The sequence below is a fragment of the Lepisosteus platostomus genome, chromosome 1 (genome assembly GCF_059453375.1).
Source record: "Lepisosteus platostomus isolate fLepPlt1 chromosome 1, fLepPlt1.hap1, whole genome shotgun sequence".
Lineage (NCBI taxonomy): Eukaryota > Metazoa > Chordata > Actinopteri > Semionotiformes > Lepisosteidae > Lepisosteus > Lepisosteus platostomus.
The window spans coordinates 981,583-1,007,894 of record NC_142611.1 but is presented as its reverse complement, the minus strand read 5'-3'; the positions used below and the strand labels follow the sequence as shown (position 1 = coordinate 1,007,894).

Sequence of the window (26,312 nt, the reverse complement as noted above, 5' to 3'; positions counted from 1 at the left end):
TAGATGCAGTATTCATAAATTTGCCACTTCTGGTTCACGGCAGGGCCTATGGCTGGTTGTCTTGACCTCAAATTCCCAGTTGTTCTTGTACTGGTTTAATGCAGTGGCAACATCCCAGCCTTATCACTGGTAATGATGTCACCATTTCGGAGCTACTGGCAAGTATCAGTTGAAATCTGATACTTGACTAAGTGAATTGTTGTCCATCATAACTAGGGTGTAGCAGCGGCGGCAGAGGCAGGTGAAGCTGGTGCAGAGCTAGACAAGGACCTTGTTTTCAGACAAGGTAAAAGCGCTCCTTGCTGTGTGGATGAAAGCCCCATGCAGGACATGCACTGTATGATCTCTGAAAGGCTTCTGAAACACGGGATCCTTTGCAAATATAAAAAAATGCTCAACTGATGGTGGTAGCTGTCGAATGCCGGCAGTCTTTGCAAAAATTTTTGCTGCTTCACAAACGGAAAGCAGGAGGCAGTAATAAGTTTATAAGTTATAAGTCGTGAGCTCCAGGGTATGCTGGCTCTTTCTCTGCACATTTCACAACTCATAAAATCCATCCAGTGAATTACGATGAGCAAGCCCTGCGTATCTCTAGATCTCCCCGATTCCCTGTGTGCCTCCATTTCAACACGGGGTTTGAATCGAAATTGCATCCTTGTGTTACAGTATGCCAGAGATTTTTTTAAATGGATTTTTACCTTAACATTTTCTTATTTCATGTTGCTGATTAACACTGCTGCAAAGTCTGTTGCAGAATTAGGTGCGTTTGGTGCAGAAACCACCCTTGTCCTTGTGGGAACTAGTCGAAGGGGAAAATAACCTGGCTGGGTTTAAGGTGAACCAGAGGGAACATGTGACATTTGTAAGGGCATGGGGCTCAAGGGATCCCTCAAGTAGATGGGATTTCTCTGCAGTGCTCTGGAGTTCTTGTTTCTAGTCTTTATGATGAATCAAGATTCTTCGTGACTGTAGTTTTACTCTTGGTTAAGAAGGTCGCATTAGCATTCCCGTCTCCTGCTGGCAAAAGGCTGACTAATACAGAATCCCAGGTACAGGTCTCTACTGCGGGAGGTGACCCACCTTAGATCAGAAGAGTCGGACGCTTTGGAATGGTCCACTGCGTTTCACACATCCAACAAGCACTGCTGTAGCTTTTGTCAGAAAATGTTACTGTAAAATAAGCAAACATCTTAGTGTCTTAGGCAGATTTTGATCATTCCTAATGTCATTCTTTGTGCAAGGGCCAGAATGACACTCGGAGTCTGCAGTTGATTGTGCTCATCTGTGCTTTATTGTTTTATTTTCTTTTGTCTTTTTTTCTTTGTTTCTTCTTCTTCCTCCGTGTCTCAGAGAAGCTCAGACGTAGTCTTCCAAACCTGTCTAGGACCGCGGGTGTCCAGGCAGCCGAGCCTGTCAAAAACAGCCGGAGCTGCGAATCTAACCTACAAGTGCCAAACGGAGGAGTGCCTCGGCTTCAGCAGCAATCAGCCAGTGAGTCTCTGGACAGAACCGCCTCTGTGTCTGCGGCCGGGTTCTCTGACTGCTGCCAGTGCTGGCCGTGTCAATCACAGCCCTCGTGCACAGCTGTGAAACATGAAGGCCTGGCACAGCCCCATGGCGCCGCCTTTGACACGCAGGGTGGCAGGTTCATTGTGCGCTTTGAGGAATTGTTCACTGACAGAGACCTGCGTGCGGCTGGGACAAGCCGCTTGGCGTCAAGGAAATTAAAAGGTCATCTGAGTATAACAAGACGCAGAGCTCTAAAATAAAATTTTATTTCCAATTAGCAAAGAGAATTTGAAAAAACAAAGGATGTGTTGCATGCTGGAAGAAGCAGTGTGATTAAAAAAAAAAAGTCAACACCCCATCCTCAGGCCAGAGGTGTGCAGATTGTAGGTTGTGGACAGCTGGGTTCAGCATGTGTTCAGAGCAGATGAAATTAGTCAGCCTTGCAGGTCGGCCCTTCTGGACAGTTCCTCTCTCTCCACAGACGGCGGTCAGTGGCAAACAGTATTCCTGTGTGTGTGGAGAGCAGAAAACCCCGTTCCTGGGGAATCTGGAAGAAACTATTTATGCCAAAACAGCAACCTATTAGCTGCTAAACATCTTAGTAGGCAGGTCATTTTTACACATAAAGCACAACGGCTCAGCGGGCCAGAACTTTCCTGGTTTCTGTGCCGTTTAGCAATCAGAGAGCTTGCAACTCCCTCACTAGACAACCACTGGTCCTTCACAGGGCTTACTGGTCCTGCTCATACAGCTGGGTGGACTGGAGCAGCTGGGGTCAAGAATTCAAGAATTAGAAAGTACTTGAAGTACAGGGATTAAAACCATCATCCCCAGTTCTCTGCAGAGTAACGTTATCGCGCCCCGTGATCTGATATGTGTGTATGGTCAGGGAGTTTCTGCACTCTACTGTCGTGTATTTTCTATAAAGTCCTGGCAGTTCTGTAGCATCACAGCTGGGCATCAGAAGGGAAAGCTAAGCAGCATGAATGTCAGGCCATGAGAGACCAGAGGACATCCAGCATTGACGTTAATAAACGTGGGCACCAGGAACGCATTTCTGCACTCATTTTAGACCACGGCATCCTATCAAGGAGTTTTGAAAGCAACATGCAGCTCCTCTCTGCATTCCTCTTAACCGAAAGGCTGTCTTGGGTTTAGTGCAGATTGTGTCGCTCAGACTGTGTAGCAGTTTAAGTGTCGGCCTGAAAGGCACATCTGCTTGGCTTTTAAGGTCCCACAACCATCTCAACATCCCGACCGCATCTCCCGGCTTCCATGTGTGCTCAGCCGTTACTCAGTCCCTACCCTGGACTGAACTGGGTGGTGTCGGAGAGATCGCGAACAGACTGTGTGGAAATATGACTCCTGTGTTTTCTCACAGTGTGCAAATTTATTAGAACACTCCATTTCCCGTAGCTTTGATCTGTTGTGTTGAGGAAATCAACACACTGTAGCTGCAAGTGCTGATTAAGTTTTCAGAAACAGTTGTTAATTGGCTCAGAACGGACTTGCAGATTTTTCATATTTCATATCATATCATATCAAGGAGGTCTTGAACCATGGCAAAGCTGCAGTGATCTCAGATCCAGCTTTTAGTTTTATGCAAGGTGAGTTTGAGTAATGGAAATTGTTTCTGAAGTAAAAGATTTTTTGCCTGTGTTGAAGCCCTTCAACACAGAAGTCTTGTTCTGAGTAAATTTGCTCACTGCTGTGTTTCTGTGTTAATGAATGTCTGTTCAGGTATATTTAAAGGGCTTTAATGCGGGGGATGACCTGTCTTTTGAGATGATAAAATGATGGCTGAGCACTGCACTCATAATAACCTTGCTTTGTACAGCTTCTTAATCTTGCTTATTTTCTGCTGCTGCTTGTGATTGATTGATTCTTGGCTTTTATGGCTGGAAGATCTGCCTCTGTTTTCATATCCCCTTTCTGAGCTTCAACGGTCTTTCTTTTTGCTTTCACTCCTGAAATCTTTTATAGGAAATTCAACGTATATTAATAAAAAAAACTGTCAACAGAAAGTGCAGTTTAGCAGAGGCTCCTTTTTTGTTACGTTTTTCAGAAGCAGATTTTCTCATTTTTTTTAACTCGTACATTTGGGGAAGTCGGTTCCCTGCAGCATGTGAGTGCTCTTGTCGGTTGTCACTGTTCTCTGGGCAGAAGGATGCGATTGGCTGATGCCATAGAGGATCTCGAACACGCCCAGCTCCACCAGAAACACACACGTCTGTGTTAACTGCTTCCCTCCTTTCCCGATGATCTCAGCATGTCGTGCCTTTTTCCCATTTTGTTCATCGGCTTTGCTGAAGTGTCCTTGGGTTGTTCTCACTCCAGGGTTTTTTTTTTAATTGGTGGTGGATTTGGTATTTTTGATTGGAATCGGGTGCTGAGACCTCTCTCTCTCTTGCTGGTTGGGTTTCTGTGGCTGGAGCAGTCTGTTTCTGACGAACCCCCCTTCCATCCTTGACCCCTCGCCCCCCGTCCTCCCAGCACCCCTCCTCTGTTTCCGTCATCGCTTCCTCCTCCTCCCCCACCGCCTGGCTGCTTCAGGGGCCGTTGGAGTCCTCCTCCCTCCTTGGTGACCTGTTCAAACCCGTAACGTCTCCTTGTTTCTCTACAGCTCCGCACAGGTATACAAACATGACTCGTTCTTCCCCGAAAGCCAAACAGCTCCTTCAAAGTCCAGCTTCTTTGAGAGGTAACCCACTGCCTCTGCCCCCCACCTCTCAGCGGGAGGCTTGATGTTCTGTCCCTTTCTAGTTTTACACTTCTCTGTGACCCATCAGGGACTTCTGCTGAAAACACTGGCTTGCACCTGTCTCTTCACAGTCAGGACTGCAGTGCCCATGAGGCTGTGGCTGCTGCACCTTTTCACTCTTTCTATTCCTTCTTTTTTGTTTTTCTAACAGCTCCTAAGGTGCCTTACTTTAGATTACTCTATGGATATTGGCTGATGTGTGTGTTTTAAGGCCATACGAGGACTAGAATCAGGCATGGGAGGTGCCTGAAAACCTTCCTCAACAGCCGTGCCCTTTCACTGAAGCCAGAGAGTGCAGCTCGGATCGGCCTCGCTAACAGCCTGGGAGCAAGAACGTGCTCAGCTCGCAGCTCGCAGAGATGAGACCTGCCTTGCTTTAGCCACTGCTGGTGTCTTGAGTCACAGCAGTCAGATTACAGTAGTCTGGACCACTGTGCTGTTTTGGGTTTGTTTGCCAATATGTTGGAAAAAAGCGATTGGATTGGTTAGATGAGTAGTGCTGAATGGGATATCTGAGGAATCTGCTCTGCTGTACATTATCAGTGAAATATATTACAGATCAGGTGAAGAAGTGAGAAACTGTTTTACCAGTTAAGTTCAGGGTGAACCTCAAGGAAGCCCAGAGTGGAATGTAGTCAGAGCAACTCTATTTTTCCATTTAGCATCTTTTTTTTGGGCTTAATTTTCTACTCGGAATTTAGAGTGCCTTAAACCTGCAAATCGGTTAAGGTTACATTTTTTCCCAGTTACAATTGGCAGGTAATTCTGCTCCCTTAAACTGAATTTGTGACCTGGGGGCGCTGTGGAGATCAGTCTCGGCTCTCCAGGGCAGTGGGTTCGGGTTCTTTCACCTTCTGTGCTGCTGTTTGCCGTCCACGATCTGAAACAATGGCACTGTGGCCCATTAAGACAAGTCTCACATTGCTGATGGAAACGCAGTAACTGGATAAAATGGATATGCCAGCAGTGATTTATTAGATTGGTGAACAGCCCGATCAAATTTGTGTTTATCTGACTTAATCAAGTCTGTGAAGGATTCCACAGGAATTATACGGTTGTCTAAACTGTATAATAGCATGCACCGTAAATAGAGACAAATATGCTACAGATTGCCTAAATAAAACCAAAATTAAAAGTTCAGTTTTATGTTAAAAGCTTTAGCGAAGGTCAAGTTTTAAAAATGTCAGCAGACGCTGACTTTGTAAAAGATTTGGGCAGCGAGGTGAACAGATGTGGTGCCACTGTGTGGCACAGATCCCGGATTGCAGCTGGACTCTAAACTGAGCTGCTGCTGTGGTGCCGGTCTGAGGCCTTCTTGATCACAATGGGAACGGCCGACAGAAAAAACAGCGTTCATGTGCTTGAACATGCTTCTAGACATTTATCAAAAATTATTTTGCTGATCTATTAAGGGACAAGCTTGCCCAGACTATGTGGAAGTTAATTTTAAAAAATGAGAATAGGAGACACTACTCTGCACAATGGATTGTGGGATTGTGAGGGTCTAAGCACAAGCTACCCCACCATGTTTTTGAAGGTGATACTCTGGGTTCTTTCAAGAAACAACGGAACGGGATATTGGGTTCGGTTCGCTGCTAGCAATTCTGTAACCTATGTACTTTATGGAGAAATTTCCATTTATCCGTCTTAAGAGATTAATTCCGTCTCATTCTTTTTGCTCCAGTTATTTTGGCCAGTACGACCAAGGTGGCAGCTCGCCTTGTTGCTTAACGTCCTGAAACATCAGTAGGAGGTAGGACGGGACCTACACGTCCTGCCTCGTTGGCACTGCTTTCATCCCCAGCCGGCGACTGAACTCCGCCGCCGTTTTCCTCCTGCTCTTCAGTGACCTGTCCCTGTATCGCTCCTCCTGACGTCCTGCAGGCTGCCAGCTGGTTATGGCATCGAGCCCTGTTTATTTCTGTGCCTTAACACTGAGCTGCTTTAGCCAGGAGCTCCCTCAGTGCTCATTCCCCTTCCCCTGGCTTCTGGCATGTTACTGTTTCCCGTACCACAGGGATCCAGGAAGCAGTATGAGGCACTGATATGATGAGAGGGCAGTGCGGGACCAGCTGTAGGGCTAGGCCTGGTCATGTTGTGTGATTGCGGTATTGGTGCCCGAGGCCCAGCTGCAGCAGCCTGTGGTGCTGACAGGAGAGGAAGCGCACGGAGCTGCTGCTGGGCCTGCTGACCTTGTCTCTCTCTCGCCCTGCCCTTTCAGTCCCTTCGCCCAGCAAGCTGCGGGCCCCCGCGACCCCCTCCCCGCTGGCCCTCCGGCAGCCCATCAAGGCCGTGGCGACCCCCAGCCCCACCCACTCCTCCGGCTCGCCGGGCCCCGCCCCCTCCCCCGCGGGCGGCGCCACCACCCCCACCCGCTCCCTGGGCGGGCGCAGCGGCCTCCCGCGCCCCAGCACCTCCGCGGGGGGCGGGATACCCGTGCCCCGCAGCAAGCTGGCCCAGCCGGTGCGGAGGTAAGGGCCTCGTCTCGTTCCCAGCTCCTCCCAGGCGCCGTGTGAGAAATCCTGGGAAGATCCCGGGCGTGTGCAGATTGAAGGGGACAAGTGTCCCTGTCCTTGACGTGGGGCTGCTTGGAGTACAGTAGAGTTGTTTATTGCCATATGTACACGCACATTGGAATTCTTCATCGCGCTGATCTCTTGGGACACACACAGTAAAACAGACAACACTACACAATGCGGACAACAGGAACAATAAATATATTGTGGGAAAATAAATATGTAGCAGCGAGGGGGGAAAAAAAGGGGTAGACTATGTAAAAGGGGCAGAGGGCAGATGTGTATGGAGTCTGAGGCCCTGCAGTTATCTGTCGAGGATGCGCACTGCAGTGGGATAGAAGCTGCTCTTGAGTCTAGTGGTCCGCGCTTGAACAGTGCGGTACCGCTTGCCAGAGGGCAGGGGGGAGAGCAGTTCTCGTCTCCCTGGGCCAGGGCCCAGAGCTGAAAGCTATGGAAATATTACGAGCGCCGCTGTATGGCTCTCCTCTGGAAGATGGCTCTGTGGATGTTTTTCCTTGTAAGACTGCTCTGCATCCCTGCTCCTGAAAAGCTGTCCTCCTGTACGTTCCATGTGTGACTTTGAACACGTAAACCACTCTTATTGAACAAGTAATTGTCCGGTTATCTCACTCAGGGCTTAGCAGCGGCCGGCGCTGGAAACCTCTCTGCAGTGAGACCCGGGCTCTGTGACCAGGGCTGCTGGGTGGTTTGAAGCTGCCCGTGGGTCCTGTGGGGCTGTCATGTCCCCTAACGCAGATCCAGTGATATTTAGATTACCCAGTAGCTTCCTCAGGATTCCACCAGTGGCCAGTGTTGCAACAGTACTCATGTCCTACAGCTGAAGCTGATACCACAGCTTTTCCGGAAATGTCTTGCTCAGAACGTCAGGTCTGTTAGCTACTAGCAGTCACATGAGCTTGTTGAGTGGAGTTCCCCCTTTTCATCTCAAGCTCCCTCATTCTGAGACAACAAAACTGTATCCGATAGCAAAGTCAGCAGATTATTTGTCTTTAGTTTTACGCTTCGGCTTCGAGCTAATGATATCACTACCGTCAGACTAGGTTATATTTTTTCCCCTTTCCTTCCAGATCATTGCAAGCTCCCAGGACCTACGGTGGTATAAAGGATGACAGCTGGAAAGAAGGCTGTTACTGAAGCCCCCCGGCCGCGGCAGAGCTCTGAGCACGCAGCTCCATCTCTCCGTCTCCCACAGCTTCCCACGCGAGGGAGCCTCGGCCTCCGCCGATTAATCAGCACAGAACTGGCAATGCCAATGGCAATGCAGCACTTTACTGACGCTGGCTCTTTTTTTTAAATAAAAAAAAAATCTTCATACAATCACTTTTCCGCGGAATCCTCATCGAAGCAGAGCTCCTGCAGGACCCGGTGAGGTGTCCCAGGCGCCGGGGCTCGGTCCCAGTGGATGCCAAAGAAACCAGCTGTCCGCTCGCGGCAGCGAAGGGGAGGCGCACGGACTGTTACACTCCGATCTGGCACAGCAGCGACGAGCCTCCGCGAGACCGGGAGTCGGGACGGGCTCCCTCGTGCCCCGCGCCGCGCGGACGCCTCTTGCTTGTGAAGGGCAGCAGGCGGCAGAGGAGGCACCTGACACTCGATCTGTGCTTTCACTGTTGAGCCGGCTGTTACTCCAGACATATCTGCCTGCAGAGGGTGCAGCTGAAATGACATATCTGGAGGAGGCCATGCCAAAGGGCTTAGTGTTCGTTTCTAGGATCTCTTTCTGTTCTGCACTGTATGTCTCGGCTCAGGAACCCGTCATTGGTGTGCAGCCAGCTTCTCGGTACAAGAGGGGGGCAGGTGCCCCTCGTGTCCGTCTCCCATCAGCATCTGTTCCTCTTCCCTCGCAGCGCGGAGCTGCACGTGGAGCTCTGTTCAAACTATGCACCCGTCCCACAGCGACACCAGACTGAAGCGTGTGGACTGGACACCTGCCTCCTTTCATCCTGCAGGCAGAGACGCGTTGTGTGTGAAACGCCCCTGTAACTTCAGTGTTACACATTGAGGTGCTGGGTAGGAGAAAGTTGCCTTGTATAGCCACGTCTCGCAGCGAGTAAGGCCTTGAGTCCTGGCAGTGCCCCCCATTTCATGCCTGTAAAGTGCCTGGGTTGATGAAATCAATCATCCTTCAGTTCAGTTTGGCAGTGCGCCCTGTCCGTTCAGACTGGTCTTCAGGAGGAGACCGTCGCTCCTCTGGTTTTGTGGTGGTGGGGTGGGTTTGGAGCCTCCGAGGCAACGCGCGCCGATCTCGGGCCGGCCCGCTGCCCCCAGGGCCCCGAGCGGCAGGCTCGTCCGCCCCTCCGGCCCAGGCAGTGCTTTCAAAAACACACTAGCTTTCCCATCCTCAGATACCTCGCCGTCGGGACACTCGAAACTGGCCGTCCCTGGGGCTTCGGTAAGCATATTGGTCTCCTGGCATTTTTGCTTTGCTTTCCTGAACAGCTCTGAGGTTCGAGTCTCTGCTGCCAGAGACCTGGGGACTTGCCTGCTGGCGCCGATTTCACCCGAGTCCTCTCCGGATCGGTGATGTGTTGCCAGGAGATCGTCACAAAACAGCATTTATTTCAAGGAGGGTTCTTTTAGTCAACCAACTAGAGTGCATTGATATTTAAATTTGCGAGATATATTTATTTAAAAGACTTCTTTAAAATTATATTTTTTTTTCACAAAAATAAAATTCTTTGATTTGTTTTTGTTTTTTTAGCCTCCACTGCTAAAATTGTACATTGAAGATTTTGTTTTGTTGGAAAGTTCGTTTACGTTATTTATTGCTTGAATCCTGTTGATTTGGTTTTGTTTTGAGAATACTTTAAATAATGAGTGGACAGAAAAAAGTAGAATTAGGATTTCAAAAGTGGACTTAACTGTTAGCACAGACAAGATTACTACAGACGACTTCTTTTAGGTTTCTTATTTGATGCTGTAGCTCTGCTTGAGTGTTGAGGTGTGTGACTGGCTACAGTTGAGGTAGAGGTTCTGTGAATTGATAGTGGGGGATGGTTCTTGCGTCACAGTTATTTGTATCATAATGTTTCCGACAACATCCCTCTCCGTTTTATATCCAGCAAGTTGATGGTTGTAGTTTTTCAAGAGTGCAAATAGAACAAATGTGTACAAGACAGAACTCCAACGCTAACCATTGTCTTTCGATCTTGGATCTTGGAAGTTTCTTACCTCACGGTGGTACAGTTGAAGGACACCGCCTGGTCTCCGGGCTCTCGGGCCCTGCGAGCCTCCTGACCTCCAGCAGTGCCCAGAGAGCAGCGCTTGACCTGTCCTTGTCTGTGACCGCGAGGCGTCCGGCTTGAGCTACGGACCCTGCTGCGGCTCCAGACGCCAGCCCAGATGCTCTGTGCTCCATGCAATCATCACCCAGCCGGGCTGGAAGCACAACGGCTTTCCCGTGTTCGGGAAGCGAGTGAAAAAGTGAGCTTTTCCCAAAGTCTTTTCCGTGTTTGGGAAAGTTCTGTTGTTAGGCAAGTGACTGCTGTCCTGTAAAGAACAGTTCGTTTAAATTTGGAAAGCAATAATTAAAAGGGGTGTCTCTGGAGGTTTAAGCGGCACAATATTAACTTTAGATTTAAAAGTTATTTTCCGAACAGTAGAGGTGCCAAGCTCTCGCAGTTGCAGGTCGGATAGACTTTTAAACAAAAAATAAACATTTAATTTGACTGTTATAGTATTGTGTGACGTTGTACTAACAGCTTTATTAGTTGACAGGGTTATTGTCTTAGCTTTCTGTGCCAGAATAAAATTCAGATTCGTAGACGTGCAGTTTGCCCCCGGCTTGCGAAAGTAGCCTTAAATATTTAAAGAATCATTGTAGGATGGGGAATAAAAAATCCTTTAACGTGATTTTTTTAAATTAGCCAAGTTAAAGTCTGCATTTTAATCGGGAGTAACAAAAAGTGGAGTGTTAATTCTTTTAATCCAACATCTAATTTTTTTTTGCTACTCAACATTAAAAAACCCTTCCGCTGTAACGGATCTGTGCGTCTTCAGAGTGAAACGTACCCAGCGAGGCGGGGATGGTGTTTTGCATGCGCGCAGTGCTCATATATCGACCTCTGGGGTGGCATCTGTTAGTCCGCAAGGAGCCTGCAGACTGCTGGGGGACACCCCACCTGCAGTGACCCCCCAGAAGCGGGACCCCTCTCGATTGTCACTGAAACACGTGCGACAGGCTCCCACACGTCCGCACAGCAGCTGGGACAAGGGGTCCTGCAGCAACAGCGCAGGAGGCTTTATTTTACTGCAGCTTTCTTTGTGTGAATGTATCTGGAGAAAAGTCCTTGCTCATCTCCTGCCGCTACGTTGGGAAGGTGAGAATAAAATCTGTCGTACTATTCACCTTGTTTTACACCGCACAGAAGTGACGTTTTCTAAAGGGGGGGGACATTCTGCAGACTAAGGCAGTGGAATGACAGAGCCCTTGGGAATAAGACACCACAGTATCACTTCCGGTATGTACCTGAGCTGAATACCCTTACACCCGATTTCAGAAGTGAAGCTCTGTGCGCTGTAACCTGCAGCATGTCTTCAAAACCCACTTTACAGGTGCAGCCCACTCCTCTGGGGGTAAGAGATAATGTAGGGTGTGTGTGTGTGTGTGCAGGTTACTTGATACAAACCCAGTGCCTATGATTTACATGAGTTATATCTTGACTTTTTCTGAATGTGCTTTTTTTTGTGCCAAGTCTGGATTTGTCATTTTACTTGTGTGGGCAGTAAGGATTTTCTTCTGCTTGGTTTTTTTTTTTGTTAATTCATGGTTTTCTGTAATTGCATTGATAAATTTATATTTGCTCTTGTAAAAAAAAAATAACATGCGCCTTGGTATTTAAGAATAAAAGCTTAATCTGTAAAATTATTTATATGCAGAAGCAGCACGCACTGTAATTCAAAGTTTTTCATTTTTGCAGGAGGCTTGTGCCACAAGTTGGAAAAGACAAGGACATACCACGAACTTTGTGTAATTATTTTGGTTACAAATTTTTATATAGTCACCAACATGTTTCATTTTTCCCCATGTTAAACCACATTTCAAATAAAACTAAAGAAAAACAACCTTTTTGATGTTTCAAAAACTTGCACTTTTTACGGTCTTCACTTTCAGAAAAGACTGGTGTGTGTCTGTAAAATGCATTAGCTCCTTGTGTTGAGCAGTGTGGGGGGAGACTGGAGTAGCAGCAGATTCTCTGGACTCCTGACTGCAGGGTTGCGGGTTCGAGTTTGGCATGGCAGTTGTACCAATGTCCAAGAACGTGCAAATTAGGTCTTATTGCAACATAAATGAATATTCACAAATCACGTGAAATTCACTGTACAGTGTGTCCTAGTGTGAAAAACAAATCGGAAAGACTTGGATTTAAGCTAGTAGCTAGAAAAAATGGGTAGGAGTTAAAGTGTAATCCATAATGAACAATGTATACTGTAAATTAAGATTTTTAAGTGACTTGAGTGTTATTCTATTACTTGGGAATCTTTCTTGAGGGTCTGAACTCTCCTAAAACATGCAGCCATGCTTTGATGTGCATCACACCCCTGTTGTTACTGCTGTTCGAGCCCGTGAGTTCAGTGTTGTGCTACATGTACTGATCTAGGCTCCTTGATTGGAACAGGGGCTTTGGAGTTACTGTAAGTGACTCGTGTAAATTCCCGGGTGTCACTTCAGTTAAACCACAGCACAGTCCACTGCCATGGTGCCTCCGAGTATCGCTGCCGTCTCTTCTGGAGATGTACCAGATGGTCGCCCTCTTTCACATCACCGACGGCGTTCTTTGGGAGCAGGCTGAGCGAGGTACCACGCACGAGGGCACAGCTGCGCTGGGGCTTGAACCCGCAGCCCTGTGGCCCAGCAGCAGGCGTCCATGTTGCTGCGATGCTCTTGCCCGCACCACCAGAGCTTCAAGGCAGATACATGAATTTAGATAGATGGTGTGGGGAAAAGACATTCCTTTAAACACATTATACAGTTTATACTAGTACACACTATCAAGCACTTGGTTGCTTGTGGCCTCTTCATATATTCTGATGAACCCTAGAAGCCCCTCAACAGCTGGCAGTGAAATAATGGTCTTGCTTATTATAATTCAGTGGAGTCAGTGAACCTCAGAAGACGGTATGGCCAGACTACCGTGGTGCTGTCTAGCACTCTAAAGAACTGCTCAGTTCTTTGTTAAGGATACACTTTCTCCGATATAAACAATGGATTCTAATAGATTGCATCATTGGTGCAAATAATGTGTAGTATCGATATACAGTATTTACTGTGAAAATGACAGGTTCTTGCTTATCAAATACCATTGCATTTTCTACCATTTAAATGCCACCTCTTCAGCTAATTTCCTATGAAAAATGTGAACAATAATCCATTGTGTGAGAGGCTGATGATAAACTGTGAATCCAAACCAGTGCAGGAGCCGCTGCTGTGTCTATTCCCAATGAGCCCCTGGGACGTACACAGCAGGGCCGACCTAGTTGGCAAGTGAAAAAATACTCAGAATGATTAATAATTGGAGATCTGAAGGCAGCAGTGGCTGTTGAGGTAGCTTTGGCGAGAGACAGTCCTGCACAACAGATACAAATAAATTGCAGATAAACCCATGAAAGGAATTTGAATGCCTAAAATACCCTTCACATGCGCCTGTACATGCCGTTTTCAAATGCCCTTACGGCCTTCACAAGCAGGCCACCTTCAGGCAGTACAGTGTTACTACCATTCCCTATCTTGAAAAGAGCCATGATCGGTGCATCTGTTGTAAAGGGAACTCGCCACAAGGGGGCAGTAAGAGCACACGGTAGCTCAGTGGTCGACCAACTTAATGTAGGACGGGTATTAATGGCTGGTAGTCCGCTTGTCCTGTCTAATGTTCAAGACAAGACATCAGAGAGCTGGTGAGCACTGAGGAGTGAACACATGGGCATGTTCAGCAGAGTTTCTGCCGCCTTACCCCGATACACAGTCTCGTACACAGCGACTGGATGGAGCTTGAGTGAATGTTAGGAGGAGGGAAAGCTGTTCAGAGCTCAGAAGCTTTGCTTCGCGGGCATGACAAGATCATGAAAGATCATGCTCTTGAGAGAAATACATTAGCCCTCAGAACAATAGAACCCCCCCACCGTATTTAGACCAAAGACCTGACCGCAGCTCTAACTGCAAGCGGCACTCTACCAGTGCCCGGATCTCGATGGCACTACAGTCAAGGCTTTCACCTGGGTCAGGGCAGATGGAAACACGTCTTTCTACGCGGGTATCACGCCTTTCCCCTGTCACTGCAGTTTCACTTGATGTAAATTCAGGATGTCGAAGCAGTGTGGAGCCCCTGTGACCCGGTGCAGTGCACAGGAAATAGTTTAAGAGGAAGCTGCTTCAAATTCGGTTGTGCAGAAATATTTATTTTTTTCATAACCACCACCAGAGTTCAGAGCCTTGTAATAATTATTGTCCCATTCTGCCTCTTCCAGATCTGTTTCGATATTTTTCACAAGGGGCTCGGCTGAAAAACGTTCTAATCATTTATGTAGCGACTTTCTTTGGAGCGTTTTTGTAAGAGAGAAATCCAATTCTCCTACAAATTTCATTATAATAAGCAGTTTATTGAAAGAAACTGTTCCATCCATCGCAGAATTTGAACTATGGGTGTATTTTCTAAATAACATAGATGTTTTCTGGGCCAATAGGAGTTTCAATATCTTCTTAAGGATTTGCAAAAAATTAAATTCTTGCATGCAAGTAATTCCTTGGAAACTAAGTGAAAGACCACTTAACACTGAGGAAATGTCTTTACACAAAGGGTGGTGGGAGAGTGGAACAAACTCCCAGTTGTGATCTTGACACCGAAACCCTGGCTTCTATCAAGAAACAGCTGGATGAATTTCTCCAATAGATTAGCTACAAACCCTCACACGCGCCCAGATGGACTGAATGGCCTCTCGTTTGTACCTGCTCTTATGGTCTAATTAGGTCTAATTCTTTCTCCTATCGGGAACGACTAATTAGTGTCAGTTAGCATCATATCTTGATCCAAAACTGGCTAGCGAGTTGTCTCCTGGGTACAAAGACCAGTCTCCTTGAAGTGTTGTGAAAACACAGGAGACATTTCGAGTCTGCCCACTGTGGCAAAATAATGACAGGAGCTGCTGCCATACGGCGGCAGTAAGGCTCCTCGAGAAATGAGCTGGGCCTGCCTGTGCTTCACTGTGCTGTCTTGCTGCCAGCCTGCAGGGGTCCCATGAGCGTGTCACCCCGTCACGATGCCTCCTCCAGCTTTACTGTATCTCAATTTAAAAATGAGTTTTATTGATTAGCCGAATCTTACCCCTTATTAACTCTCTTTTAGCAGATAAAACGTGTTTGAGAGGGCAGGAAAGCTGCCTGGGAGAGAGGCATGATCCTGACTCGCTCTTAACCGAAGAGACTCAAAGTCTAGCCGGCACAGATGACGTCATCGCACCCGTCTCTCAGAATGCTTTATCCCAGCGGTCAAACAACGTCACCGGTAGCTGGTCACTTTCTTCAAATTGGTTTCATTATTTATCGACCGAAATACATGTATGTGATGAAACTGGTTACTTGTTTCACTCCAGAGACTACAAAACGCAGAGAGATCTCTTGGCCGTCCAAAAGCACAGCCATTCGGTCTGCTTGGTCAGTAGACTTGAGCAGCTGTGCTCCGTGTCTTCAGTCATGGGACGGGGAAGACTTTAAAAGTCTTCAAATGCCTCCAAGAGTAAACTCAAAACCAGAGTTTCTGACCTGTAGTACACAGTAGTAGCTGGGTTCTCCTCTGCTCATGGGCTAGTGTTGCGGGTGATTTGCTAACATGTTAAAGGATGCTTTGGCATCAGTTCTTCTGTATAATGTCCGTTGCCGTACTGTATCTGAGCTGCCGCCTATCAGGAACGCTGGGGCTCAGGCGAACTGAAGTTCGTTTCACTCCGATGCGGATGCCAAGTTAGCAAAGCAGGACCGAGGCCCCTCGCCCCGAGCGCGGAGACGGGGCTGCGGTCTGCGACCGTACCGAGTGACTCTACTCGCACCTGTCCGAGGTGCTGAAACACGCCACAGCGCCGGGGGATTCACGAGCAGCGCGAGTGGACAGGGGCCTCCACTCGGCCTGGACCGCTGCGGGTGTCCCTTACTCTGGGCAACAAGGCTGAGAACAGCAACCGCACAGTCCTACAACAGTAACTCGCGTGGATGGGTGTGTTCGTTTTATCATCATTGCGAGTTCCCATGCTTACACCGGGGGTGTGATCGTATTATCTTTTTTTCCTGCCCTCATGATTGCTCTTGCGACTGGAGCAACGCCTCTCTTAGAAACCAGGACAGTTTGGGGTTTTTTTTTTTAACCCAGTCGCTCCTTATGATGCGACTTACAGCTCCGCTTCTTTCAACACGATCGTACCAATAAAAAGAAGGCTTTGCGCACAGCTGAAGACTTTACGAAGACAAACCGGAGACAGATACGGGAGTAGAAATGTTGGTGGCCAATTTGTAATGTGAAAATCTGAAAAAAAAGAAACTCTGATGTGAGGGACGCCGAGGACAAGCCCTTGCCTGAGCCGTGCGCGCTGTGAGATAAAAAGACGCCAAGAGCAAGACTGAGCGCCGGCTTCTCTGGGATGATAAGCAGAGCCCCTCGAAGCGCGTGTTATGTGCTCACTGAAGCCCCTCCACTGGATTGAACCATTCCCGCGAGTGAGCATGTCTTAAAGGACAGAGCGCTCCCTGCCCGTCAGACCACTCCGATCTCTCCCCACCCAGCGGCTGGCCACGGGTCCGGAGGATGAGGCGCTAGGGAGTCCGACAGCTCCTCACGCACCCACAGGGGATAAACAGCGGACACCCGCGGGCTGCCTGGGGGACGTGAGAGGGGGGTATTTCCCCAACTTGATGATGGAGAATTCCAGCGCTGCAGCAACCGGCCAGTTTGCGCCCGAACGCTTCGCGGAATTTTTGAACTTGAAGGAAAGCGAGATGAACACCACGCGTGTCGCGGGTGGCCCCCCAGAGGGGCTCCCCGGCGATGGAGGGATAGCCACCGGGGATCCGGTGTCCATCCTGGCCAGCACGGTGAGGACCGCCGCCCTCGGGGCGTGGGCGGCAGACGGACCGTCGGCTCCCCCGCCGCCGGGCTCGGCCGGGCTGATGGTGGCCTTCTGGGATTCGCCCCTGAGCCACGGGATCAACGTGTTCGTGGGCATCGTGCTGTGCTTCACCATGCTGGGCCTGGGGTGCACAGTGGAGGTCAGCCACCTGGGAGAGCACATCCGCAGACCCGTCGGGGTCCTGCTGGCTCTGGTGTGCCAGTTTGTCATCATGCCGCTGGTGGCCTTCCTGCTGGCCCTCGCCTTCTCCCTGGACGACGTGGCGGCCATCGCCGTCCTCCTGTGCGGCTGCTGCCCTGGCGGGAACCTGTCCAACATCATGTCCCTCCTGGTGGACGGCGAGATGAACCTCAGGTACAGTCTTCCGTCTCCTGGCGAGCTCCAGCAAGTAAGACACGTCCAACCCGGGTTTAAAAACAAGGTGCCGGGCTGCTGGCATTTTCTTTTTTTGTTGCACAACCTAATCTTTTGTAAAGTACTTTTTTTCAAGTGTAGAATCGCCGTTTCTGAGACGCACACGCGGTCTGGAGACCCGGCAGCGGCGGCACCGTTTGCGCGCTGAGAAACCGCATAAATTCAAGAATTGCGTTAGAAATTTCGAAATCGTGTAGTCGTATCCTTCTAATACCGAAACGTAACCCGCATATATTTTTAGAGGACACTCATTTTTCACAACTCAATACCTCAGGCGCTTGAAAGTTGTATAGGTTACATGCCCACATGCAGTATGTAAAATTAAATACGGCTAAGACGATGGTTTGGTGACTAAGCATTTTTACAACCTGTATTCGGCTATTTTCATAATATAATATTTCATATTAGAATATGATGTCATATTTAAGTCGTATAACACCGATAACATACGTCTAGTTTTTACCATTTCTTTGTATAAGTGCTTTGTCAGGTTCTTCCAATTACACCGCTGCTAAACTATACTGTTGAATAAACGATTAGAAAACAATAAGCCATGGTCAATGAATTGCGTAACTGCAGCTTATTTATGTTAGTTATTTTTAATTACTGGTAAATGATTAATGAACTCCCGTTTGCCCATCCGCGGCCGGACAGCGGAGCGGGGTCGCTGTCACTTTCTTCGGCCGAGCGCACTGTTGCTTGTCAGGACACCGCTGCGAGCCAAGAGCAAGGGCCGGTCTGTAGCTCGGGTCTGCACGGCTACAGCCTGTCTTCTTCCTCCTCCTCCTCTCCCCAGCATCATCATGACCATCTCCTCCACGGTGCTGGCCCTCGGGCTGATGCCTCTGTGCCTGTGGATCTACAGTCGCGCGTGGATCAACACCCCCGTGGTGAACCTGATGCCCTTCGGAGCCATCATCCTGACCCTCTGCGGCACCCTCATCCCCATCGGCCTGGGGGTCTTCCTCAGGTACCGCTGCAACAGGGCCGCTGACGTCATCTTAAAGGTGAGCGCCCTCCGTCCGGAGATCCCGCTCCGTTTCTGTTGTCAGGGCAACGCTGTGCGCCCCGGTCCAGCTGGACACTGGGCAAGACGGAGCCGTGTGGGAGATCCAGCTCAAAGAGACAACGCATCGTTACTGTTGCTCCGATATTTATTTAATTTTTTTAACCTTTTTTGAGCAGGTTTGTTTCTCACCGATCCGAAAAAACTGGCAGAACTCGGCAAAACGGAGGACAGATTTACAGCAGCTTCCAAAACTCCCAAAGAACGTTTTCTTTTTCAAAAACCTGTTTCTAACACGGATGTTGTAGTTTTAATACCCAGACGCCACAGAGACTAAAGCTGTGGAGCTGGGCGTTAAAGAATATAGTTTTTTTTTTTTACTAAAAACAGTGGAGAAATACAGTACTGATATGTCGGATCTCAGGGTTCCGTTGCTCATTTTAACAAAATAAATTATTTCTTTAGCCTGCTCATTATAAATCGAAATGGAATTGATTTCGAGTCCATTCATCGTGGGTTTTTTAATGACGCAGGAGACAATAGTTAGAAAGCTACGTACGTTGTATTTTCTATTGTATATATTCCATAATGTAGAAATCAAACACTTTATAAGGTATCTAGAAAATGTGTTGACGATGGTGAGAAACAACGAATTTAATTGATTGCACCTAATTGTGATGTAAGACATCACTGCACGACAATATGCATAAGAGTAATTATAACTGTTAATACATTAATAATTAACAATTTTACTATTCAACTGTTCTACATCAGCATGAATGAAGCCTGCAATTTTTTAACGAGACACGATGTCCCTACACACCCCTTTAAAATAGGATACATTTGTGACATCTCATTTGTGTCCAACCAAGGATATATCACATTTTTAACGAAAATGGAATCATTTTCACACACCTGTAATTTTTTTAAAAAAGGGACAGGACTGCGCGCTAGCTCGATTACAAGCTTGTTTGGCTTGTAGCGGGTGGTTGAACTCGGGCGGCCGTGTCTTGAAGAATACCATCTTCGACTTCGCGCAGAGAAACCTGCTCCAGACACCCACCGCTGCTGGGGCACAGACGCGTCCAGCTCCCAGTCCTGGTGTTATTTTCTCGTAATCCCCGCTGCTCTCCGCTGGGGTTGCCTTTCGCCTCCTGACGCTGCTTGTTTCCCGACCCCTGCGCCCCTCCCCCCAGGTATCTCTGTGGTCCTTGCTGGTGACTCTGGTGATCCTCTTCATCCTGACCGGAACCATGCTGGGACCCGAGCTGCTGGCCACCGTCCCGGCCTCCGTCTACGCGGTGGCCGTGCTGATGCCCCTGGCCGGCTACGGCGCCGGCTACGGCCTCGGGGTGCTCTTCGACCTGCCCCCCAACAGCCGGAGGACCGTGTCCCTGGAGACCGGCTGCCAGAACGTGCAGCTCTGCACGGCCATCCTCAAGCTGGCCTTCCCCCCGCAGCTCATCGGCGGCCTGTACATGTTCCCCCTGCTCTACGCCCTCTTCCAGGCGGCGGAGGCCGGCCTGTTCATTCTGGGGTACAGGGTCTACCGGCGGGACGTGCTCCGCAAGCAGGAGCCCACGGGGGATGGCGACGACGACACCGACATCACGTACAGGAAGCTGAAGGAAGAAGACGCCGGGGCAGACGCGGCGTACGGAGCGGTGACCGTACACGAAGCGGGCTCCCTGATGCTGCAGCCGCGCCACTGCGCTGCCCCGCTATAACGGGACCCGGCCGGACAGAGCTCGGCACCGCCGGGGTCTCGCCCGAGTCTCCCTCGACTCCCCCAGAGGCCTCGTATCGCCGTAAAGACATGACCGAGAAAAGACGATGTGCTGCTGACACGGTACACCCAAGACAGCATAGCTCCCAGGTGAAATGTACTTTTGGGAAATAAATCCACAGAAATCATCCATAAAAGCGTTTTGAGGCCGCTGGAGCACCACAGTGTTTCAAGAGTAGGACAAGCTTGAGGAACACAAACCGATATACTCCAAAACCACCGAACAATACAAAATAAACTATTTACGACTGTAAACTAAACTATGTAAATTGGCATCGCTGAACAACGCTATATTAAACATATACAGTATATATGCATCCGATCATCTCTATAATAACAAGTTAACCTAACGCATTTATTCACATAGTATGCTGACAGAAGTTTAAGCTATCTCTCCATATCACACATTTCTGGAATTATTTCAAAATGGGCAGAAGTGCTTTAAAAAAACGTTTTAGGAAAAGCCTCTAATTAAATGGAAAAAAAAACAAACAAATCTGATGTAGACGAGGTCGTTATAGGGGTAGCTGAAGGGCACAAACTGGCGCTTTTGTCAAGTTACCGTCTATAAATTCTCATTATTATTTTACAGGCAGTTCACTAGACTGCTGGAGCACAACAGACAATTCATTTGTCATACCTGGTCCTCAAACTAGCGTGTCGGGATTCACAAAAGGTGATTTAAATCAATGAAAAGGTGCAGGCAGAGTCTTGGGTACAAATCTGTTTCTAAAACTCTGGCTCAGATTGAAGAATAAAAGAACAGTTGCCGGCCATGCGACCCATTTAGTCTGCTCGGTAGTTATTAGGTAACTGCTCCCAGGGTCTCATCCCGTCATTACTTGAAAGAAACCGGAGTACCGGCTTCAACAACATGGCTGGGCAGCTTGTTCCACACTCCCACAACACTCCGTGTAAAGAAGTAACTCACGTTCTCGCTTTTAAATGCGCTTCCATGTTGCTTCCACGCGTGTCCTCTGGTGTGTTTCACTCTGAATCCTGGAGACATCCGCTGGGTCGGTCCTCAGTTCTTCAGCTCATCGGTGCAGGAATTCATTCATTCATTAAACAGCTGCGTCTATTCGCTAGCCTACGGAGAGGTCCTAAAGCAGCAAGATCTATTTTTGTAACGCGGTGACCAAAATAAACACGGAATTCCAAATTCGGTTTCACTAGTAAACTGTACACATTCAGTTCTGAGATCCTATATATATATATCCTAATATTTTGTTGTTTATTGTATTATTTTTTTTACTTGCCCATATTCTCTAGGAGATGTGATGAATGCACCTGTTCCCCAAACAAAAAAGAATGCTTTCCGATACCTGTGATTTCAAGTCTAAAACGTTCACGAAGCATCACAAGAGAGCACTCGGCGACAAAGTGTACAAAGATGGCGTTTAGGCCTGTTAAGAATATTGTGGGTACAAAAAAAAAAACAACTAATAAAAAGCCATTTGAAAACACTCTTCGGAACACGTTTGGAGTGTTTTTTCGCCCCTACAAGCCTGACACAGACATTCTCGCCCTCGTTAAGCTAATTGGGGTTAATGAAAGACACACGGTGCCTGACCCGCCCCGCCCCGCCCGCAGAGCCGGCCAATCGGCTCACGAACAGCGCCGCTACTAAAAGGCGCCCGGGGAGGCGGGGGGAGTTGGCTATCCATCATGGCTACGTACGGTGACGAGTATGCAGACAGCTACCTGTACTCTTCCTACAACCCTTACTCGTACAGGTACTTCAATCCCAGGCCCAGAGGGGCGGGCTGGAGGCAAAAGAGTTACCTGTCCAGCTACGGGGACACGGAGAGTTACTTTGACAACCACCAGAGGGCGCAGCTGAAGTCCATCCTGTCGCAGATCAACCCGAACCTGACGCCCCGGCTGAGGAAGGCGAACACTAAGGACGTCGGGGTGCAGGTCAACCCGAAGACGGACGCCTCCGTGCAGTGCTCTCTGGGGCCCAGGACCTTGCCGGCGCGGACCCGTCAGGCCCTCAGGCGGAGGAGGCAGGATGTGCAGGTGACCGGCAGCCCCGTCAGCAGCATCGAGAAGGAGGTGCGCTTTCCCAGGACCCTCGCCGTGTACTCGCCCATCGCTTCCAGGCGGCTGACCTCTTTCCTGCAGGAAGAGAAGGACGAGGGCGAGAGGCCGCCGCCCCCGGACCCAGAGGAGCCGGAGCAGGCCGGCGAGGAAGGCGAGGAGCAAGAGAGCCGGACGACATCCGCGGAGGGTGAGCCGGAGCCGGAGCCGGAGCCGGAGCCGGAGCCGGAGCCGGAGCCGGCAGCCGGAGAGGAAGCCGAACCGGAGAAAGACCACAACGAAGACGACGACGACGAAGACGCCGGCGGCGCTAAGGAGGCGCCGCCGAGCAGAACTGAAAGCGTCCCGAAAGACCAAGACGTGACGAACGCCAAGGCCCGAGTGAGATTTCAGGTGAGCCGTGCGATCTCGCCCTTCTCTTGCTGTTGAGTAGTTGACTTCATGTCCCGAGAAAGACGAATCGCAACATTCAGTGCGGTGTACAGTAAGTAACCTGGCAGATTTAAACTGCTGCTGGCTAGAAACTCTTACCAGTAACCAGTCTGCTGTCCCAGAACCAGAGGCTACTGGGAGGGAGTCTGAATCCCTGTTCTAGAGTGGTTTCCCAGGCCTGGCTCGGGGGTTCCACCACATCTACAGGTTTATTAAAAATCGATGAGGTTGTGATAAATCCTGGGTCTGCTGATGTTCCTGCCAACACTGGAGCAATGTGTGTAAACCAAGCTAAAGCAGTTCTGCTCTCGTTTCATTGGCATGACCTGCCGATGAGGCTTGTCAAGCTTTTGTCTAATCTGCTTGCTTTGCTTTTTTTGAAAAGCAAAGACCAGCATCCCAGAACTGGGTTACTCTTTGGATGATCTTCAGTTAAGTCTTTACAGGTCCCTTAACTGGGGGGGAATCTACAGGAGGTCATATACTTTCCTAACGGGAATGAAGACTGGTGCTTTGAAAGAGCAGGTGTAGACAGTGTTCCAGGAACAGCTAGTTGACTAATGTTCACGTTGAGTAAATCCCATCTTGCTCACTTGGTGAGGTTTTGTCTGCAGTTCCTGGAGCAGAAGTATGGCTACTATCACTGCAGAGACTGTAACCTCCGCTGGGAGAGTGCGTACGTGTGGTGTGTGCAGGGCACCAACAAGGTGAGCGATGGGACGATTCTCCTTCCTTGCTCTGGGGGGGGAGGAGGAATCTCAAACTAATTTTGTGTCTTGTTGCAATAGGTTTATTTCAAGCAGTTCTGTAGGACGTGCCAGAAGGCCTATAATCCCTACCGCGTGGAAGACATCACGTGCCAGGTAAGTGCTGATGGGGGCGATGGCTTCTAGACCGGTTTAACTCCTCACCCGAGGTCCCAGGTCCCAGACACGAGCTTCCAGCTCACATGGGCTTAATGTGGGGGGACTGACGTGAGTTGCTCACTTGCTGATTGAACCCCTGGAAGCAGCTCCTCAGTTCTATTTCGGTAACTTGTGGCCCAGAATGGCTTCGGGGGTCTCGGCTATGCTTGGCTCCTGGAGGGGCTCGGTCCTGTGGCGGCTCTGCCAGACTGGCACGTCCGGGGCGGGGTATGGGTATGGGCTGGCTTCTGTTGGAGCCCGTGTTCAGGCAGTGCTGAGCCGGCTCCGAACGAGGGAGGGGATCCTGGCGTGAGGCTGACCTGTGTGGCTTCCTCCTCCTCTTCCTCTGGCAGGCCTGCAAGCAGTCCAGGTGCACGTGCCCGACCACCATGCGGCACGTCGACCCCAAGCGGCCCCATCGCCAGGACCTGTGCGGCCGCTGCAAGGGCAAGCGCCTGTCCTGCGACAGCACCTTCAGCTTCAAGTACATCATCTGAGCCCCGCCAGCAGGAGGCGCCCTTCATCGCGCCATACTGCAGTGATGGAGACCGACCCTTGGGGTCTGGTGTTACTGTGCAGATGTAAGCTTTTTGAGTCCCAAGTTTTTTTTTTTTGATGAATGACTTTCTTTTGTTGGCAATTGCAAGAACTGTTATGGGAAAAAATAAATGGAAAGATGGCACTCCTCTCCTTGATTGTTAGTGGTTGACATGCACATGCCTACTGCTGGGGCCGAAGAGGCATGCTCTGTCCTCATGTGTTGGATCGGGGTAAAATGGAGTATTGGTCTTTCAGCTAAAAATTAAAAGACTTGTGACCTAGACTGTGGTTTTTAAAAGTTCATTGTGATGTATGGGCTTCATTCTAGGGCAGATGATCCAGTGACTGCTGCATTAGATGCTGGCCAGTTCCCATGTTCTGTCCAGCAATGCTTGTGTTTCATGGGCAGATTTTTTTTTTTTCCCTACCTGCTCTAGGCTTTTCCAAGATGCTTCAGCACAAGTATTAAAAAAAAAAAAGAGGCTTCTGAGCAAGTGCAGTTGAAGCTTTAACAGGCTTCAGCTGATGACCCTCAAGTCCAGCTTCTCCTGAGCTGGAGCAAGTGCTGTGAACTTATTCCTCACTGAGTCATGTTGATTTCAAGCCCTGTCTGGTTTGTGCTTTTTTTTTTTTTTTTTTGAGTGCTACTCGAGCAGCTGCAGTATGTACCTGCTTGAGATGGTGTTGGAAATTGAAAACCCTCCTTCAAGCTGGAGGTGTGGGGGGGAATTGTCAGTTTCTGCTAATTAAAGAGGGTTCCTATGCATGTCAAAAAGCTTCACTAGTGTATTTCCTTGTTAAACTCTGTACACAAGTTAGCCATAACTTTAGCTGAGGCTTTTCCTCAGACAAGTTGGTAACAGGGTAAGCCACTACACCAGGGGCAGAGGCCAGGTGGTGGGGGTCAATTGCTGTAGAAAATGCCTAAATCGCCTCCTTACGGGTTTTGTGGGACCAATGTCAGGGCTCTTCGACCAGTCAGACTTGAGTCTTAATTTAGTAGAAATTGGTGTTGCTGCCCCAGCACTTGGGTGGGTGGACTGTTCTCTGAACCCCTATCAGCAGGCGCAGGCCTGGGTGGGGTGTGATTAATCAGTGCAGCAGGCTTGCCCGTTGGAACTACTATCTCTGTGTGCATGAAGACTCCCGTTATTGCAGCATGGTTGCGTGTGCTAATGTATCTTTCACTTCACTCCGCTGAAGGGCATGACTAAAATGAGGTTATGTAAGTATGTGATACTAAAAAAAAAAGCTGAGATGCTGCTGCAGAGGACAGTGATGGGAAAGGATGCAGTGTTTGACTTCTCTGGAAGGGAGAGGATAGCCCTATGCCTACAGTGAGACTTGTGGAGGGGATTTGAGGTAAAGGTCCTGTACAACAGCTCCTGAATTTTTTTTTAGGGTGAAATGGCAAACAATGATATTCAGCCATTTTCAGTGTCCTGGGGTGGTAATTTGAGCTGAACTTATGAAATTGGAGCTTTAGATGGTCAGAGCTGTAGCTGTATTTTAATCCCTTTTCAAAAGGGCTCAATTTCTTAGGATGTTTTCAGCTCGTGTTCCCTCCTATCATTGTCAGCTCCATCAAGGAAGCAGAGTAGGACTGGGTCTGGCAAGAGGGGCATGGACTGATGTCTAAAGAAAATTGTGCTGCTGCTGGACCAGTTTCCACCACCCTCCATCCCGACTTAGGATACTGATAGGGTAGATATGTTAAGGTACCAGGGTGCCGTTTGGAAAGAAAGGGGGCTTCAACACTATGAAGTTCCCTCTTTATTCCACTTGTGATCTGATTCCTCAATTCTTCTCCTTTGTGGGGTGGTGCCTGGTTCCAGACTTTACAGGGAGGGGAGGTGGGTCTTTACTAACTCCCTGTGCCTTAGGGGCCATAGGGCCAAACTCGGAGCCCTTAGAGTAGGCCTTCCACAGCAGTTCTCCACTGGAACAAAACCAGCTCCACCCAACGAAGCAAAGCCACATCTGCAGGGAGTACACATCTCCAACTTTTTGCTGTAGCTGCTCCAACTGCAGCTTGCCCATAGTTCAAACAGTGCTTGTCCTGTCATCAACAGCTTTAGGAAGTTAAAGAACAGCAAATAAAGCAGATTTTTTTAGAACAGGCTTGAAAAGTGAAGCAGGAGGCAGTGAGGAGCTCAGGTCTAGTGGGCAGGACAAAGCTCGGGGGAAGCTGCCCAGCTCCTCCACCCGGAAAGCACAGAGGAGGAAATGCACCGAACATCCACGCACCAGGGAACCAAACAAAAGAGGC

At 49.0% G+C, this 26,312-nt stretch overlaps 3 protein-coding genes across 8 annotated transcripts in view; all 3 read left to right on the top strand.

The window, feature by feature from the left end:
• slain2 (SLAIN family member 2) overlaps window positions 1-11,875 on the top strand; it is a 28,041-nt gene extending 16,166 nt beyond the window's left edge. Inside the window, exons 6-9 of one of the 2 annotated variants that reach the window (XM_088633291.1) lie at window positions 1,351-1,491; window positions 4,133-4,210; window positions 6,492-6,741; window positions 7,875-11,875. In XM_088633291.1, the coding sequence (XP_088489417.1) occupies window positions 1,351-1,491; window positions 4,133-4,210; window positions 6,492-6,741; window positions 7,875-7,941 (536 nt within the window). In that variant the 3' untranslated portion in view covers window positions 7,942-11,875. The remainder of the gene's footprint in view (window positions 1-1,350; window positions 1,492-4,132; window positions 4,211-6,491; window positions 6,742-7,874) is intronic. The other variant, XM_088633299.1, reaches the window with a different exon arrangement.
• Window positions 11,876-15,743: 3,868 nt separating this feature from the next.
• slc10a4 (solute carrier family 10 member 4) lies at window positions 15,744-21,901 on the top strand. Of its 3 annotated transcripts, none has more exons than XR_015937272.1 (4): window positions 15,744-17,271; window positions 18,128-18,338; window positions 19,534-20,213; window positions 21,860-21,901. XR_015937272.1 is itself a non-coding variant. In XM_088633071.1 (3 exons), exons 1-3 carry the CDS (start codon window positions 16,703-16,705, stop codon window positions 20,062-20,064), a joined length of 1,311 nt encoding a protein of 436 aa, XP_088489197.1. In that variant the 5' UTR covers window positions 15,744-16,702; the 3' UTR covers window positions 20,065-21,589. The 3 variants fall into 3 exon arrangements, 1 of the variants encoding a protein (XP_088489197.1); XR_015937219.1 differs by lacking the exon at window positions 21,860-21,901 and adding an exon at window positions 21,396-21,589; XM_088633071.1 differs by lacking the exon at window positions 21,860-21,901 and having other exon boundaries at window positions 19,534-21,589.
• Window positions 21,644-24,326, top strand: zar1 (zygote arrest 1). 3 transcript variants are annotated; one of them, XM_088633122.1, is made up of 5 exons: window positions 21,644-22,181; window positions 22,251-22,559; window positions 23,213-23,305; window positions 23,387-23,461; window positions 23,857-24,326. In XM_088633122.1, the coding sequence occupies exons 1-5, from the start codon at window positions 21,792-21,794 to the stop codon at window positions 23,998-24,000; spliced, it is 1,011 nt and encodes a 336-aa protein (XP_088489248.1). In that variant the 5' UTR covers window positions 21,644-21,791; the 3' UTR covers window positions 24,001-24,326. The 3 variants fall into 3 exon arrangements, with proteins under 3 accessions (XP_088489248.1, XP_088489240.1, XP_088489255.1); XM_088633114.1 differs by having other exon boundaries at window positions 21,644-22,559; XM_088633129.1 differs by lacking the exon at window positions 23,213-23,305 and having other exon boundaries at window positions 21,644-22,559.
• The last annotated feature ends 1,986 nt before the right edge of the window (window positions 24,327-26,312 follow it).

Excerpts from the sequence above, each read along its gene's own strand:
- slc10a4 (XM_088633071.1), top strand. The coding sequence starts at position 16,703 with ATGATGGAGAATTCCAGCGCTGCAGCAACCGGCCAGTTTGCGCCCGAA. Across the intron at positions 17,272-18,127 it reads GACGGCGAGATGAACCTCAG|CATCATCATGACCATCTCCT; the intron begins GTACAGTCTTCC and ends TCCTCTCCCCAG. Across the intron at positions 18,339-19,533 it reads CCGCTGACGTCATCTTAAAG|GTATCTCTGTGGTCCTTGCT; the intron begins GTGAGCGCCCTC and ends CCCTCCCCCCAG.
- zar1 (XM_088633114.1), top strand. The coding sequence starts at position 21,792 with ATGGCTACGTACGGTGACGAGTATGCAGACAGCTACCTGTACTCTTCC. Across the intron at positions 23,306-23,386 it reads GTGTGCAGGGCACCAACAAG|GTTTATTTCAAGCAGTTCTG; the intron begins GTGAGCGATGGG and ends TTGTTGCAATAG. Across the intron at positions 23,462-23,856 it reads TGGAAGACATCACGTGCCAG|GCCTGCAAGCAGTCCAGGTG; the intron begins GTAAGTGCTGAT and ends TTCCTCTGGCAG.